The sequence below is a fragment of the Cyprinodon tularosa genome, unplaced genomic scaffold (genome assembly GCF_016077235.1).
Source record: "Cyprinodon tularosa strain WSP-4 unplaced genomic scaffold, ASM1607723v1 ctg984, whole genome shotgun sequence".
Classification (NCBI taxonomy): Eukaryota; Metazoa; Chordata; class Actinopteri; order Cyprinodontiformes; family Cyprinodontidae; genus Cyprinodon; species Cyprinodon tularosa.
In genome coordinates, this window is record NW_024039767.1 from 1,537 (window position 1) to 19,415 (window position 17,879).

The 17,879-nt window shown below is 36.6% G+C and overlaps 1 protein-coding gene and 1 long non-coding RNA gene across 3 annotated transcripts; both read right to left on the reverse strand.

The window, feature by feature from the left end:
* Nucleotides 1-12,761: 12,761 nt before the first annotated feature.
* Nucleotides 12,762-15,020, reverse strand: LOC119777167. Of its 2 annotated transcripts, none has more exons than XR_005279887.1 (3): nucleotides 14,755-15,020; nucleotides 13,069-13,193; nucleotides 12,762-12,997 (listed from the first exon to the last, which is right to left on the reverse strand). It is a non-coding gene; the product is annotated as an uncharacterized LOC119777167 (long non-coding RNA). The 2 variants fall into 2 exon arrangements; XR_005279886.1 differs by having other exon boundaries at nucleotides 14,737-15,020.
* A 998-nt stretch (nucleotides 15,021-16,018) lies between these two features.
* Nucleotides 16,019-16,991, reverse strand: LOC119777170 (myosin light chain 4-like). Its single transcript, XM_038275970.1, has one exon. The coding sequence runs from the start codon at nucleotides 16,888-16,890 to the stop codon at nucleotides 16,282-16,284; it is 609 nt and encodes a 202-aa protein (XP_038131898.1). The 5' UTR covers nucleotides 16,891-16,991; the 3' UTR covers nucleotides 16,019-16,281.
* Nucleotides 16,992-17,879: the final 888 nt, after the last annotated feature.

The window sequence follows — 17,879 nt, forward strand, 5'->3', positions numbered from 1 at the left end:
CCTGTGTTGTTGCCTTAAAGAAATTATTTATAAACACATAGGAACAGGTCTTACATTTGTGGAGGCATACGTCCTTGCACGACAGCAGTGCAAAGCTGAAAAACGAGTGACTGTAGAGTATGAATGATTACCTCAGCCTGACATCAGTATATATATATATATATATATATATATATATATATATATATATATATATATATATATATATATATATATATATATATATATATATATATATATAATATATATATATATAAATATGATATGATTCTATGATTCCAGTCATATATTTTCCCGATATATGATTGGGATAATAACATTTGGACAATGTTAATGACATAATTTTTTTTTTTTTACATTTTAGTCTGTAAAGAATTTTTGTTTTTCTGTTTATGTGTTTAGCAGTGCTATAGAAATAAACTTTGACATTGCTTGACTGCTAATCTGCACCTGTGAGGCATGGAGTGCAAATGAGAAAGTGAGTGGGCTGTCAAGTACACCAAAAAAATTAAGGCAGACTTAAAGGTAAGTAAATCTGCCATATTTAATGAGAAACATAAGAGAGCGTTTCTGCTTTATACCACTCAGATGTTTTGGCCATAGGCTGTATCTGTAATTCCTAATATGGTTTCTCCATTACAGCTAAAAAGGGAACAGAAAAAAATAGAGGGAACTCAGTCTGGGGAATTCGACTGATGTGAGACCCAAGGACACAGATTCTCATTTAGCGTGCCCCACTATATATGCAAGACATCAAGAAGACATCCAAATTACTTAATTCTCTGTGACTGACTTAAATGCTAATTAAAGATGACTTAAACATATTTTGCATGAGTATGTTTTTTGATCAGTAGTTGTAGCTTAGCAAAGAAAAGACTGGAAAAAGTTTTGATTTAGTACTGGGCAACAAACATTTAAATACAAGCCTAACAGAAATAATCAAGAAATAATTGCATTAAAATATATTTTGTGTTTAATAAACACGTAAAATAATTTTATCAAATTTTCCATGGCCTAATAAGTATTGTTATACTTGATTATAGGTAATAAAATATTATTTTAAGGCATTTTGTGGCAGCTAGGGCAGCTGCAATTAGCTGAAAAAAGTATCATGATATAAGCAGACATTATGCTTTACTATGGAGCAATTATTATTATTATTGTTATCAAATTAAACAAAGCCAGTTGAAATTCCTGAAAGAAATTATTTAAAAGCAATGGAACATTCATATGTTCTATGATGACGGAAATTTAATTAGCATTATAAAAAATATATGACATAGGCTGAAAAGTGCTAATTACAAAACAGTTCATGATCCAAGATTCTATCAAAAACACAACATAACCAAAAATATTTTCATTTCAAAACTTGATTTATACATACCTAATGAATCACAATAACAATTGAACATTATTTAATAAATAGTTACTCCTTTTAATGGAATACGGAATGTAAACAATATTATGATCTGTTTCATGCTTAGTTGTATATATAGCTTCTCTTTATATTTCCTATTGAAGTTTTAGATTTTCCTAATATTCCAATCTTGTGTTTTGTTTTTTATTTTCTGTATATTTCAAATAAGATAAATTTCCTTTTCCATTTTGAAAATCTGTTTCCCTATGTACTATATTGTGTCTTAATTTTCTTGATACCCTATCTTCTCCATCCTTTTCTCTGATTCTGATGTATCAGATCACCCTTATCTAATTTGCTGTTAATCCTTCCAGGGGGAGAAGGCCAAAAATCCAGTTTGCAGGATGACTTTCTGCCGAAAAGGCAAAGACAAAAACAAGGTTAGAACTCAGAGAGACAAAGACTCAGTTTGACTCAGCTAAACTCAGCTTGGCGGGAGTACCCAAAACTGTCAAACACTCTGGCGACAAAGTAGTGGCAGTCCACCGCTTAAGAGTCCTCGGTAATGAGCACAACCAGATGCAGGTGTGTGGGAGGACCAACGAGAACAGGGCACCACCTGGTGGTGGAGGGAGAGAACATAAAAAACAGACACAGCCCACATACACTGGATTCCTAAGAGCTAACTTTAACTTTCTATGTAATTTTTTTCAGTTTTGGGCATAAACATAGAGTATTCATATCAAGTCCAGAGTGTATGTACAATGACAGCCTAACTTACTCATAATGCACAGCCGCGTAATGCCCATGAACTGTCACAAGCCAGTGTTCTTAGGAGGTAGCAATGTGCCCGGAGGCGCCTGAAAGATAAATAAAGAGATTTCTTTGATCGCAGTATTAACCTAGCTGTTGTTCACTGCCTGCCCTCCCAAAAAAGGATAAATAAAAAAAAAAGAAAAAGAAAGAAGGTTTGCAGTTGCAGCAGATTCAACATCATGTCTGCTAGGAAGTATGTTGGTCCTGACTGTGGGCGTTAACGAAGGGAGGATCAATCACACTCACCTTCACGCTCACCCTCTGATGGGGATGAAGTCTTCCAATATGCCATTATACAGCAGCTGTAAGTTAGAAACATGTTCAGCAGTCATCCGGAACACATTAAATACATTGATATGCGTTGGAGATAAGTTGTTGATAAGATTTGGATAAGGTTTTGGTTTTGGATAAGCTGGATACTACGCCTTATGAGATAATTTGTGTATTTCAGTTCTTCTTAAGAAAAAACCTATTTATGACCCCGAAAAGAGAGCATGCTTAAAATTTCTTGATGTACTTGCCATATGTCGATGTGTGCCAGCGTACTTCAGCATGCTCATAACTTATACAAAAGTAACCCTTAACTTATCCAAGGCATGCCAGCTTTTTTGCCAGATTTGTTTTTATACATCAGGCATGAGTGGCTAAATTGTCATAGTGTGATCTTTTTTCTAGTTATCTAACATATTCATAAGCTGCTAGTAAAATTGCATAACAGTGAGTTAAGTTTGAAGACTTTAGATGACATTAAAATAAATTGTAAATGGTAGTCCTGCTGCCAACATTGCATAAAGGTTAATTATGTATACAAAAAATCCTTTAAATAGCATAAAGGTTAAAAAAAAACACCAGAAAATCATAATACAAGCTCATATTTTAGCTCAAATACTGAAATATGACATCAAGAAAAATAAATGATTTTCTCTTTCTGTTAGACAACCTTTATACAGCATTATGTGATTGTCATATTGCTTAATTGAAACGTGTATCGCAATGAGGCTAATTTTTTAGATTAAAAAGACCTTTTAAAAATAACCTTTAAGTAGGTATTAAAATCACTTTTCATTAAGCTTGGATTTCCTTATTAAAAATGTTTATTGGTCTGATGTAACATTTTTTTCATAGGTTGTAAGTGGTAAATTATCATGATTAACAGAAAAAAAGGCTTTAAAACAGCATTCTGTGTTATTCATCATAACTTCTTTATGGAATTGACTTTCTTAAATTGTGACATTTTCAACAATATTTTAACTTATTTTGAGCTAAATCATTTTATATATTTCAAGAATACTCAACATGATTTTAGTTTTCAGACAAATCAATATATCTTACTCAGATGTCAACATATAAAACTTTAATTGATAAAGAAACTGAAATCTTAAATCTCAAGATGGTGGTGTCGTTTCTCATTCTGGAGACAAGGGAAATGACAGCAGGAGATCAGAAGAGAAGAGTGGTAGATTGAAAAAGATGCCCGGCAGAATCAGCCAGTAGTCAGAGCCAGGTCTGGAGGTAGAAATGGAAGATTAGAGGAGGACAAAGGAATATCAGAACAAGATGTTCGGCAGAGGCAGCAGGTAGTGGAGCAACAAGAAGAGGGCCAATGACAAATGATTTAATAGTCCTTTTAAAGGCTAAATTAATACAGCTTTTTTTAAAAGGCCCCCCCAAACCTCTTAAAAGCCATCCTTACTTGAACCTATGTCTACATTATTTGTCCAAACAAAGTTTGAGTTGCGTCACTGTCACATTGCTGCAATTGTAATTGTCTCTTCCATTACTAGAGTAGTGTCCATTGTATTGCAACACTACTTTTTTTCTCTTTTCATTTCCTGTTCTGCCAATATTTAAAAATGTATTGCAAATGATTAAGGGAAAAAAATCATATACAATGGACACGGTAACAAAAAGGGAGGTAATAAAGGGAGAGGGGATAAGAATAAGAGGAAGAGAGAAAGAGATAGAGAAGTGGCGTGAGAGGGAAAAGAAGAAAGCTGTCACTGTCTTGGTTCTTTTAAGTTTTAGTTTGCTCCAGGTTTTCTAGTTTTATTGGTTTAATTCCTATTTTGTTGTATTTTCTGGATATACTTGAGTTCTAAGGTTTTCATTTGTTGCCCTCTTGTGCTGGTCTTCTTTTCCCTAGCTCCATCTCAGACTGCTCTGTTCACACCTGCTCCCAATCTGCTTATTGGTACTCTCTTTGTTCAGTCCAAAACCACAACCAAACCTTGACAGTGGGAACCAGCACTGAGGAACTGCACAAGGAGTGTATTTATGGGAGACTGAACAAAGAGAGTACTAATGAGCAGATTGGGAGCAGGTGTGAACAGAGCAGTCTGGGAAGGAGCTAGGGAAAAGAGGACCAGCACAAGAGGGCAGCAAATAAAAACCTTAGAACTCAAATATATCCAGAAAATACAGCAAAATAGGAATTAAACCAATAAAACTAGAAAACATCGAGCAAAGTAAAAGCAGAACAAAAAAGAAAACCAATTAAAATTATTATAATCATCAAAGCACCCCTGAACATACCTCTACATACAGTACGGAAAACATATTCCAGTAACGGTAAATTTTTTTGGACAAAAACACTATGGCAAACAGACACTACTATCCTTGAGAAAATGTAGATGCTGCAAATAACCTTGCCTGCAAACAGAATTATCGCTTTATTTGTGCAATTACAAATTGTTCAAAACAGAAATTTTAGCTGTAATAAAAGCAAGAGCTGTTGTGCTCAGAGCTGAACCGATATAAAAATGGCAGCCCCGGAGAACGTACATGTAGATGCACAATATCCATAATATTAGCTTTAAATTAGGAACAGTAGTGCAAAGCATATGTTGTTTTGTTCTCCCGGCTTCTTTTACTATTTTATGTGTTACAACGATTGGCTAACACCAAAATGTTGTTGCTTCGCCCAATCACCACGCAACATTCTGCTCAGAATGTTGCGTGGTGATTGGGCGAAGCAACAACATTTTGGTCAGAGGAACATTTTGGTCAGAGAATTCTGATCAGAGGAGTGCAGGATGATAATGTGTAGAACTAGACCTGTGGGCTACACATTGTCAATCTGCTTTTACAGGGTAAAACTGTTTAGCTAAGTTATGTCAAAACAAAAATAAAGCATATTTAAAATGTTATTGTAAAAAAAAAATAACCTGAAGCCAATGCTAATACTTCTAGAATCCAAAAAGGTGTGAAGCATAATACTTCATCACAGGCTCAAAAGATATGAAGGAATTGTTTGTGCAGTCCCCATTGGTTTCAATCCAATTATGACTCTATCACCAAATGACTTTTTTCTTAACTTCAAAGATGCCCTTTTCTCACAGGTAATCAGTCAATTAATTACTTCCTGACCTTTTGGTATGCATATAGTGCAATAAAATGTCCTTTATGCTTTTTAGACAAACAGATATTTTGTGAAATGAAAAGATTCATAAAGAGCAATCTTACCAGGAATCTTTTTCCATTTTTGAAAATGCTATTAACCATATGGCCCACCCAGTTTTAAAATATTTAACTGACCTTTAGCCCAGTCATATGAGAAGATTTGGCAAGTATGGATCTCGGGGTAGGGAGGATCCTTTTAACTGAATGAAGATTTCAACTCTATACCATTCACCCTTAGATAACACTTTGACATAAGTGAGGTGATTAGAAAGCTGTGGATGCCAGGACCATTATCCATCAACACAGTCCCAGAGTACATTGATTGATACAGTTCTAAGTAGTTGTTTCAGGGTGTAGAAAGAAACTTGGATATATGAATCCCTGTCACTAAAGCTAGATTGCTTTTGAATTGACATAGAAAACACACTGGTGCCTTCAACCCAGACACTGTAAAGTTGTATATAACAGAGAATGGAGGAAAGACATTTAAAACAGTCATCTAGCAGACATCTAGTAATGTCTAAATATAATTGGATGATGGTTATGATTGGTGTAATAGTCTACAAAATGTCTTTAATAATTTCTCCTAATTTTAATTTGATCATTACAACTTTAATTTTTTATTTCATCATTGGTTTACAGTCAGCATTCATGGTTTCGGGCAATTCTTCCTTTTTCTTTAAAAAAAAAAACAAAACAAAAAAAACATTTTATTTTAAAGCACATTGAAGACTTCATCAACAAAGATAATTAAAAAAAAACTCCAAAAACTCCTTTGCTTGAACAAACAAAACACACTGCTTATGCGATTAGTGGGTTGTTATCAGTGATGGGACTAACGGCGTTGAAAGTAACAGCGTTACTAACGCCGTTACCTTGTTTTAGTAACGAGTAATCTAACTAATTACTTTGACTGTAACTATAACGCAGTTACCATTGCAGACACCCCGTTACTGCGCGTTACTCAGGTCGCACAATGAACCTTTTTTCATGATAGGACTCGTGCGCAGCTGCGTGAAGCTGACACCCCACCCACGTCAAAAAACTCTGCAAATAGACTGAATGGTTAGTGCAACGTTAGTGCAGATTTGTGCAGAAAAAAATATTGTTTGTGCTACTTTTGTTTAAGAGATATTAAAGATTATTTTTTTAGGTCATCCAGAGGTGCGCGCCTTGTCATGAGAGAGGGGAGGATGGCTGATGTATAGTGAGATTCCGTCTGTCAGTTGGGTAGGTGGGTGTTTCTCCTGGCGGGTGTTAACGTACAGCACACACAGATAGATGGAGAGTGAGGAGGATCCAGCAGCAAAACAGCGTTTTCCTGATGGAAATACAGGTGTTACGTCGAGCTGCGTTTCCCCATCAGATACCGTTTCCCCTGCATCTCCGCACAGCGCAGGCGGCACGATTCACCGCGCAAGCGACAGGAAACGCGCATGCTCGCTAAAGGCGCGCAACAGTCGCCCTGTGCTCGCGCCACAGGAGAACTATGGAGAGCGTGAACGATCAAATGATTAACCTGACAACAGCCAGAAATGATAGCCTATATGGAGAAAGGGAGATGGATGGATACTCTGCCTTTTCAACCTACTGTATTTTTTATTTTAAACATTATTTGATTGCCTTTGTGGCAGGGATGGAGATCCATATTTTATGTCACACACAGAGTATACATCTAGATAGATAGATGGATAGATAGATGTTGCAGTATCTATAACAACCCAAACAAACAGGATTTCAGAATTAGACATCCCCAGTTATTAATTTCACCAGATCTGAATGCCCTGTTAAAAAACTTCACATCGCGTTCCCCCCTGATGTCATTTACATTGAGTTGCAATAAATGCAAAACTCTCTGCAGGTTCTTGTCTTTGTCATCCGCTCTATTCAGCTGGCTTTGAAACACACCGCGAGAAGGTGGGGGCTGGGTGGTGAGGTTTACGGGGGCGAGAAACGCAAAAGTAACGCAATAGTTACTTTTACTAGTAACTAGTTACTTTTATTGTGGAGTAACTCAGTTAGTAACTCAGTTACTTTTTGGGAGAAGTAACTAGTAACTATAACTAATTACTTTTTCAAAGTAACGTGCCCAACACTGGTTGTTATAGATGAGCTACTGAATTTTGCGTGCAATTGATGTCAGGTGCAAAATGTGGTGCTGCCTTCCTTATTTTAAAAACTCTTGAAAATATTTTCAAAGCTTACCAGCCACTTCTAATATTTGAAAAATAAACCTTATGGAGGCTGTGCTCAACTTACCAGGTAATTTAGATGACTGATGGGTGGGTGTGGTCTTAGCTGCACTTGATAGATAAGTTGACAACAGCAATGACACTCAATGACAGACACAAACATGTTTCGGCATTTTTTATAAACACTAATATCTTCTTCAGTAAAATAATATAAAGACAGGGAACCAAAATATTCTCCATTAATTAAAAAAAAACTGTTTCCTGCATCAGGAAACATGTTATGACAGACATTTCTACTGTAAGTGACAACGTTTTAAGAACATAAATTGAGACCTTGGCAGATTGTGACAACTAGAATGATCCACATGCAAAGGTCTTCTCCACCATGTTTATGCCTCCAGGTTATCTGATTATTTCTTTAATTTCACACCACCAGAGAAGGTATTTTCTCCTCTACTCTGCCTGTGTCTTCTCAAAAATAGCAATTATACCTACCGTCTTATTAGAATGCAGTTGTGAATTGGGGTTGCTTTTGGCACATGTAAAATATATTCAGCATGCTCTCCCAAAGTGTCATTGGTGACTGTGTTGAGGATATGCAAACTCCCATTTTTGCAGAAATACTCATCCCAAATGGAACCTTTTTTTCCTAATGAACTTTGTAGATGGATATATCATAGTGCTGTCAACATTATTTTGAAAATGTACTACATATTTGTTGGAGTCCTGCTTTTGTGTCTTAGACTGACTGTTTGGCACCTTCTACAGGTTTAAAAGTGGTTACTGCAAATTCTAGTGTTGTTCTAGTGTGTATTGTAATGTAACTCTGTGAAAATTATATCTGCAGTTCTGGGCAGGGGTTATAAATATGCTTCAAAAAGAAAAAAAGAGAAGCAGGCTATATGTGACTCCAAATTCACATGCCTCCTTAGTGAGTTTTAATAAATCTAGATACATATTGTGGTTTTAACAGTTTTACTATAATCTACATATAACCTGTTATCTATAATGTAAAAACCAACATACCACTCAGCAGTTATCCCCATATTAAGTTTTGATTTCTTAAGTCTTGGTTCCATTTGTGGCCGCCGGAATCCCTAGAGCCAGCAGCCCAAATCAGAACAACTCAGGGCCACTGGACTTCTCCCCAGTCCCCCCTCCCTTTATTTGTTCTCTCTGTGGTGAAGACAATGTAGAGAATTCCTCTGTCTCATATGACCATTCCATCACACAATCAAACTATCATCACTGAGATTACCTTCAGCTTTCTAGGGTTGGTTTGCCAACAACGGCTCTCCAAAAACTCAGCTCAGAATAACAACCCAAGGCAATGATCTTACCAATAATTATCATTCCGAAAGGATAACTAGAATAACTACAAACCGAGTGGAAAAATGCTCCTTCAGAATGTGATTTGTTCAACACCACATGAACTTTACCCACAAAATTGGAACAAAGAGAGGCTATTTTCTTTATGCTGTAGCATAGCAGTTTTCACTCCTCTGTGGAAAAAGAGCACCTCCATATTATTCAGTGCTGAAATGTGTTTAAGAAATCATTATTTCCATTTTAAAAAGATGACTTGTTAAGATGACTTGTTGCAAGACACTTTTTAACTTGATCTAATGACTGTTTTAAAGGTATAAATAGAGAGAGGTAATGCAACACCCAAATGGCAGCCAACCTCTGAAATGAATCCAGTGCTGCTGTATAGTACACCAGAAAAATTATACATGGACAAGCCAATATACAAGATACAAGAAAAGGCCTTGTTGTAATTAGTATTTTTTTTCCCCAAACTACCATTGCTCTATAAAAGATATTATTCCTATTTCAGTTTCTCCCAGACAACAAACTGTATGTTGACACACACAAAAAAGCTCTCTCTCCTGTCTGTCATTGCGCCTATGCCTCCTTTCCACTATAATGTTGGGTTTTTTGCAGCCTATGTCGACAGCAGGCCGCTCTGACAGCAAATCGCATAAGGCTTTTGCGAGGAGAGATCTCCACGCAAAGAATTCTGATTTATATGTGCCTCTTCTGAGGCCTTTCTTTTCTTCGTACTGTAGATACTTTTTCTCTTATGACCCTTGGTCGTTCTCAAAGAACCGCAGTGAGAAAGGTGAGCTTCAATGACTGTCTGAAACCGGAGCTCACCACGCGACTGAAAGTGCACATGCTAAAAGAAAGATAGCTAACGGGGCAGGCGCATTGAACGGCCTTACATAAACATATCACTAGAACGATTGACAATTATGGGGACCACTTATTTAGATGATCCACCCGGAAATAAAAGATGGTCCTCTATACCTTTAACTAAAAGGTATTGAAACAGTCCAGAACTGATACATTTTTAAGGCAAAGCAAAAGCCAAGGATGAAATCATAAAGGAATAACATCTCAATAAGAAAGGGAATCTTATTCATCGCTTCCTTGCTTTGAAGCCATGTTGATGGTTGTCAGTGTGAACAGGACTCTAAGGTGATTTTACCTCCTAACATTGCCTTATTTTATGAGCAGGTTCCACAAAATTTTTTTTTTTTAAATTAACCCTCACAATATCTGTATTATAAACAATGACAAACCATAAACATACCTGGATGGATGTTTCATATGCTATAAATAAAAGATTCCCATGAAAAAAAAGGTTCGTGTGAACACCACAATAAGTTTCTTAATTAAAATTTGTCTTTATTTCTTAGAAGAGTAGACTCAGTTGTCTGAGGAAAGCAAGTTCACACACCCCTCATTATTGCTCTAAGAACTATCCCTAATCCAGCTGTTATGGTGCACATGGTGAGAGAGTATTGATGATTGGTAAGCATAACGTGTGTAATGAAGGGTAATGAAAATAGCTTTGAGGATAGGTCCTGTTTATAGAATTCTGGACTGCAAATTCCCCTACAAAAAAAAAGCTCTTTAAAATTGCTTATCAAATATATTCAGACTCTACAAACATAATAAGGGATTTGCATTGCTATCCTTACATAAAGCCATATATATCGTCAGAATCATGTGGGAAAGTGGAAAACAATTTTTTTTTAATATTGCATATGCAAACTGGGATTTTCTTACATATTGTGTAGTTTTATGGTACTTTTTATTTTTATTCTCATTTGTTAAACCTTAATATTTAATTTGGAATATAGTCATATCTCTTTAATTTGTTTTATAACTCAGATTTTTTTCATATTTGCTGTTATTTCTCGGAAGATGCTGCAGTACCTGGAGGGATCCCACAGATGCACAGAGGAACCTTACACCCACTCAAACTAAGGATAGTTTTAACGTCTATACAGTGATGCACCACTTTATCTGAGGCATTTTTCCTGATCAGCGAACATTGGGGCAAGACAGTGGGCACATTTTCACAACAGACAAATGAGTGTTAACGCCAATGTTTTTCACAAACAGAGGAGGAATAATATCAGATACATTCATACTGGCTGGGAGTCAGGTTTTGTCCAAGGCGGGAAAGTGAATACTGTTCATTAAGTAGAGGAGGATGAAAATAAAGCATGATTTTATTCATGTACAGCCATTTAAAACGACCCTTCCCAATCAAACACCAGCCGAATAGCAGTCCACTTCCCTCCAACTTCAAGGGAAATGCCCTCCAAGTTCCAGCCCATTAAGTGACCCCGTCTTGCATATTATTTTACTCTGACTAGACCAGGGGTCTGCAACCTTTCATATCTAAAGAGCCATTTAGCCCCGAATCCGACCAAGTAAAAGTTGTTTAGGGCCGAAAAATATAACCTGTGTGAAAAAATTTTTTAATATCTCATATGGGAAATTAGTTGCCAACAAATTATGTATTTTTAGCTTTTAAAATAATATTGAACACATAAATTCCAAGCTAATTCAAAGACAAATGCTTCTAAAAACATACTTCTGGTTCTTTTAATGTCATTCTTTTCCATCTTGTGTTTAAGAAAAAATTTAAGAATAGTACATTATTTAGCTCTTTATTTACATTTTAGCCACTATTAAGAGCCGCTGTAGGGGGTCCAAAGAGCCGTATGTGGCTCTAGAGCCGCAGGTTGCAGACCCCTGGACTAGACCATTTCACTGAATTACAGGGTCTGACCAGGAGATGGCATTTCTCTTTGGATCTTAATGTCCACAAATTATGACAGAAAGGATATTTTTGTAGATATATTGATGTTTAAAAAGAAATTGTAGGGGACCAGCCAGGCCCTTTGAGGAAAGCTTGGAAATTTTGAATGGCTACTATTGTGTATAATCAAGCTGTGTATCAATATTTAAAACTCAAGCCAGCACCTTTCCTTTGACATATTTTATTATGACTTAATTAACAAATCAAGCTTTTTTATAGCTAAACATAGCAATAATCAAACAGTTGAATAATTGTAGGTTACCTTCATACAGACAGCCAGTAGCTCCCACTTATAATGATTCTGTTGATCTGCTCAAGGTCAGTAGCAGGCTTTTGTTCATCTTTTACTTTTTTGAGACTCCTTTTGGAATCTGTTTCCCACTGACCATCCATCCATCCATCCATCCATCCATCCATCCATCCATCCATCCATCCATCCATCCATCCATCCATCCATCCATCCATCCATCCATCCATCCATCCATCCATCCATCCATCTTCTAGCACGCTTATCCCGAGTGGGGTCCCACTGACCATTATGACCTTTTATTAAATATGACCTTTTATTAAATATTTTCAGAAACAATTTCCTACCCCACTTTGATATCCTGATGAAAATCATGGTAACTTGTTCGAGTGCGTTCCTAAATGGGGGGCTGTTTCACTTCAGGGCAAATTACTGTAAGACAGCTGATGGTTCAGTTGCTTGTGAGACTCTAGGATTGAGATCACCTCAAAAAGTCAGTCTTGATTAGGTTGTGTAGTTCAGAACAAAGTTTGCTTATCTTTATTCACACCTGCATAAAAGGACTATAAAGGGAAAACAAACCTGCCATAGTCTTTAACCCAAATAAAGGATAACTCCCAGGACAAGACAGAGAAGAAAAATAAACCTAGTTTATTGAAAAAGAGGATAATATGATGATCCGGCTAGAAGACGGTAAGGGGACTTGTAGGAGGGAGGTTGACTGCCAGGAAGAGGTGAGCCAATCCAGACCTGAAGGTGGTTTTGTGGTGAAGGAAATGTGGGGCTGTGGTCCTGAGACTAATGATGGTTGAGCAGTGCTGATGGTGTGGATTCACAGGTTGTCCTGAGGTTGCAGGGCAAGCAGCCTGTGCAGAAGAACAGTGAGATGGCAGAGCAAGGAACACAAGGGAGGGGTGTAGAGCTGGCTTGATGTTACCATGAATGGTTAAAATTCAGAAGAAGAGTGACTGATAATCTGCTCCTCATATGCAGAGGTAATGATGTAAAAGCGATATGCCTGTGTGGAGAGAGCAACTAGCCCACCACAGTCTTGGGATGCCCCTGGTGACAGAATGAGAGAATGAACCACAACAACCAACCAACAACAAACAGCTCCAAACCATGACACCTGGTCCCTTTTAATTAGACCAAAAGTGGCTGGTGTAAAAAGAAAAACTTTGAAGTACAGTTATTCCAAACACAAGGGAATCTCATGTATAAAGCATTGTTAAAAACTGTTTTGTTCAGATAAACAAAACAATATTGGAGGTGAAATATAGTTAAAGATCATCTTGGTTAAGATGATAGCACATAATCCAAAGAAAAAGAACAACAATAAAAAAAAGTATGCAATGAGCTGAGGCTAAATAAAGTCAGGTGGTAATTTTTGTTTATGTGTTTGTTTTTGCCATCTGGCTCTATGCTACTACTTGAGTTCATCAAGCCCTAGAGTACGGTAGTTTGTTTAGCTGACATTTTAATATACTGCACTCATAAACCTGAGCAGTAGGAGATATCAAAGCAATAAAAGTTTTGTTGGATACCTGCCCTTCTGACATTAATATTTACCATGTTGTGTCCATCTTTTCTTTAGAGAAACTTCTCAAACGCTAGCATTAAAACGAAAATGCATAAGCTATTGTGTCCTTCCAGCCAGGAGCTCAACATATTTGACAAAGACGCTTAAAGCTATCAGCTACTGATTAATCTCGATGGGTCTAAATTTCTGGCTAGCTCTCAACCGGTTATGGAGCTGGATGCCCGGCATACTTAAAACCTCTTTTGCATCCACTTGACAGCTGCGAAGAGTAGATGCTAAGTTTTCCTGTCAGCATGCTTCTCTCTGGTCTCTCCACATTTACACAAAAAATAGAGAACAAAGATTAACATGTTATAAAAACTAGATGAAAAAAAATCAAACATGCATCATAAATGAAGGGCACTAAAAATTAATAAAGACTTATTGTTCTACTACATTGTTGTACTGATTTAATGCAGATCAACTGCAAATATAGAAATTTTCAGAAATCGGGTGGAAAAAAAAGACATTAAGTAGTTGATACATGTAAAAAGGTTTCTGCCTCAGTAATCCAGCGGATCGGTGGATTCAGTTTGAATAAATTTGCTTGTAGGCATGGACAAAATTTTGATTTCATTAGTGAGGGGGACACAAGTATTTTTTAATATAACTCTTTTGTATAAGTTCAGCGTGTTTTCTTGTATATCTGTTTGCTTCCTCCATTTTCTCTGTATATTTCCTCCACTTTCTCTTGCATCTCTGCTATCCCTTTCCTCACAAAATATATCCATGTAGATTTAAAACATATAGTTTTACAATTATTATTAGATTGGATTAAAAAAAAAACAAAATTAAGAAGGTTTTTTAGGAGGGGTGTTACGCAGTTTTTTGGCTGTTACTTACACTTTGACTTTTTAAGAAGTCTCTTATGTCTCTCTTTTTTTCAGACAGCCTGGCTGCAAATCTAGTCACCAAACACATGCACGCATATGAGACCAATTCATAGATTCATGTAAATCAATACATCTGATATTACAACCCTTCGAGATTATGTGACCCAATGAGAATAACAAATGCCCAACTTACAGTAGCAGATTCCCTCACCGTCTGTTGTCTTTTGCAGATCCATGTTCTTCTCTAAGACAATAACTCCTGGACCATTTGAGATATCTCAAAAATCCAAAACGTACCATAACGTAGAGAAAAACACTTTTGACCCTACAGTTCTAATTAGGGTAGCACATAGGACTTTGGCAGTGCTGCGGCCATCCAATCACAAACCCGATTCATTAGCAAATCCGATTTTTTGTAAAGTGAGCGTCTCAGGAGTGACAGCGGTGACAGGCAATCACACAAGAGAAGATGGTAGGCCAATCAGGAGCTTGTGTGTGGTCTAAACTCAGTGAAGCAGGCTTCAACTTCAGCTGCATTTTTCCCCTTCAAGTGCTCGGCGTTTGTCTGTGTACTGTAGCGTAACATTGTCTTTGGACAGCAAAAAGTGCAGGGGACCAAAACTGACTTTTGGACGCCCCCCCTCAAAAAAAAAAGTCTGTGCTTGAATGAAATGGATTTTAGTGATACTACCAGGAATATATGCAAACACAAACTTTGCCCTTACTTAAACTCGGATCAATTGAGCCCTCTCAAAACTCTTTTAATTAACCATGGACAAAAGGATCCTCAATTTAGAGTTAGGGTTTGATAAATTAAACTGAATTTTCTCTAACATCGAGTCTGGCTCTTTCAAAACATCATCAGTACAGCATAGATGACCAAACAAGTCACAAAGAGAATATAACTTAACTTTTACTCAAACTCCACACTCAGTATTGTTTGCTGCTGTCACTCTATAATATCTCTTTTTCAACTTAAATTTGAGCAAAAAAGAAAAAAATCACTATGCCATTTTTTATATGCAGTTTTTTTTATATCTTGATTTATATTTTTATATCTTTTTTTAGTTTAAATTAATCTGTTACCCTACAAAGGCAACACAAATTGTATTGCCAGCTCTGTGAATATTCTGTGGAGGTCTGTCCTTAGTGCACCTGTCTTGCAGTTCTGAAATGTGTGTGTGTGGAGGGGGGTGTGGGTGTGTGTGTGGGGGGTGTTTCTGAACAATATATATGCTGAATCAAAGCAGCTGCTTCACAAAAGCAAGCCTATTAAAACTGTTTTTGTGAAGTAGACCATAAAAAAAAATATTTTCTCCTTTCAAAGACAGAACCAAATATTTGTTGTTATTTCCTTCACCAGAATATACATAACATTTTGCCAAAAGTGCACCTTTTTCTGCAGTTCTTGGTAGGTTGTCCTTTTTCCTTCCAAATTAAGTATTTAGTATAAAAAAGACACTTTTCTCGATGGATTTAGTAATCATGTTTTTTTTGTTGTTTTATTAACCAATGTATTTTCATTTCCAAAGGAAAATCACTGATGTTTTAAGTGATACATTTTAAGTTTATTCAGAAGAACGACTCATACTTTATAGAATCAACTTTTCCTTAAAATCCATTTCTTAGTTTAACACCATCATATTTGTAATACTTTCAGATTAACATCATCACAAATTAGACACTGATCCAATAAATGACAAAGTTTTAAGTTTTTCTTTTCTGTTGAATGTCCTTGTTAACCGGAGAGGATATGCTTTACAAAGGAAGTGTAGTTGATACACCCATTGGCATCCTCCTGTCCAGCCATCAGTCTGTCAACTTCATCTTCTGTCATTCTTTCTCCAAGTGTTGCCAACACATGACGAAGCTCTGCTCCCATAATGGTGCCATTGCCCTCTTTGTCAAAAACCCTAAGCCCTTCCACAAAATCCTCAAAGTTGCCTTGATCTTTTGCACGGGAGATGTGTTGAAGCATTGGCAGGAAAGTCTCAAAGTCCAGCATCTTAATGTTCATGTCTTCCGGCCGTGGCTTTCCAAGGACTTTTAGTACATCTGAGTTAGTTGGGTTCTGGCCGAGAGCACGCATCACATCCCCACATTGAGCGTATGTGATCTTCATTTCTCCAGTTGGTGTGCGGTCAAACAGGGTAAAAGCCTCCTTGAACTCCTCGATCTGATCAGCCGAGAACTCAATAGCAACACTTTTTGGATCAAAGTCAGGCTCCTTGGGTGGTTCAGGTTGTGGCTCTGGAGGTGGAGCTGGTTTAGAAGCTGGAGCTGCATCTTTCTTTGGTTCTGGCTTCTTGGGCTCAGGTTTCTTTGGTTCGATCTTCTTGGGTGGCATGTTAGAAATATATTCAAAGGTGAGCTGGGGACTTTGAAAGAAATTAACCAGAGGGTGAGCAGAGTTGAAGTGACTCTTAACTACAGAGGGAACCTCCTCTTTCCATGTTTTTATATGTGCCTTGTCTGGGGAGCAGCATAGCAATTTGAAACAGCTCACTATAAAAGGAAGAAACCTAAAATAGCCATAAAGTGATGTCAACATTAAGTATTGTTCTCAGCTGCTGTCATCTAGCCGACAGGGCTATTTGCTGTCATTGTGGGGGGTACAGTTGCATTAGCTAGAAAAAGCTGGCCTTCTCTGATGGACAAAGGGATAAGAGGGAAGCCAGACATCATTCTAAAAGCATGAAATAGCTTTATAGTTAAATATAGAAATGTTCTATGGTTTCTTAATGACTCCTAATGACACTGCAGCAGATAATGTTTAGTCTCATAATCATGTTTGTGAAAAATAATTTAAATGAATTATGTTTGTATGTATACAATAGTAAGGTAATATGCCTAGCATGCCTAGCATGGAAAAAGTGTCTCAGGGTTGGATACAAGGGCTTTCCCTATCAATATTTAAAAGAATTGCTATTAGTTGAATTAATTTAGTTGTTGAGATATGGATGTAGATAAATAAACAACAAAAACGGTCAAAATATATTTATTTTGGTAATATTATTAAACAAGAAAAACTCATACAATATAAATAAAATGCAGAGGGATTGATTTTAAGCCCTTTTGGTTAATTTGCATGATTATCGTTTTCAGCAAAAGCACACAACACTGTTTTTAAGACAGTTTTAAAATTTGCAAAAATATATCAAATACAGTTGTCTTATTCCTTATGTTAACGGACTTCCAAACATCATAAGTGTCATACCTCAGGTAAAGAGAAAATAGAAGTTCTCAATAAATGCGCTCAATGGGCCAAAAAAAATAATAATAATAATTTGTAGAATAAAAAAATAAATTTTATGGGAAAACAAGATCCAAGATTCT

What these genes read in the sequence shown, in the direction of transcription:
- LOC119777170 (XM_038275970.1), bottom strand. Translation starts at nt 16,890, where the DNA reads ATGCCACCCAAGAAGATCGAACCAAAGAAACCTGAGCCCAAGAAGCCA.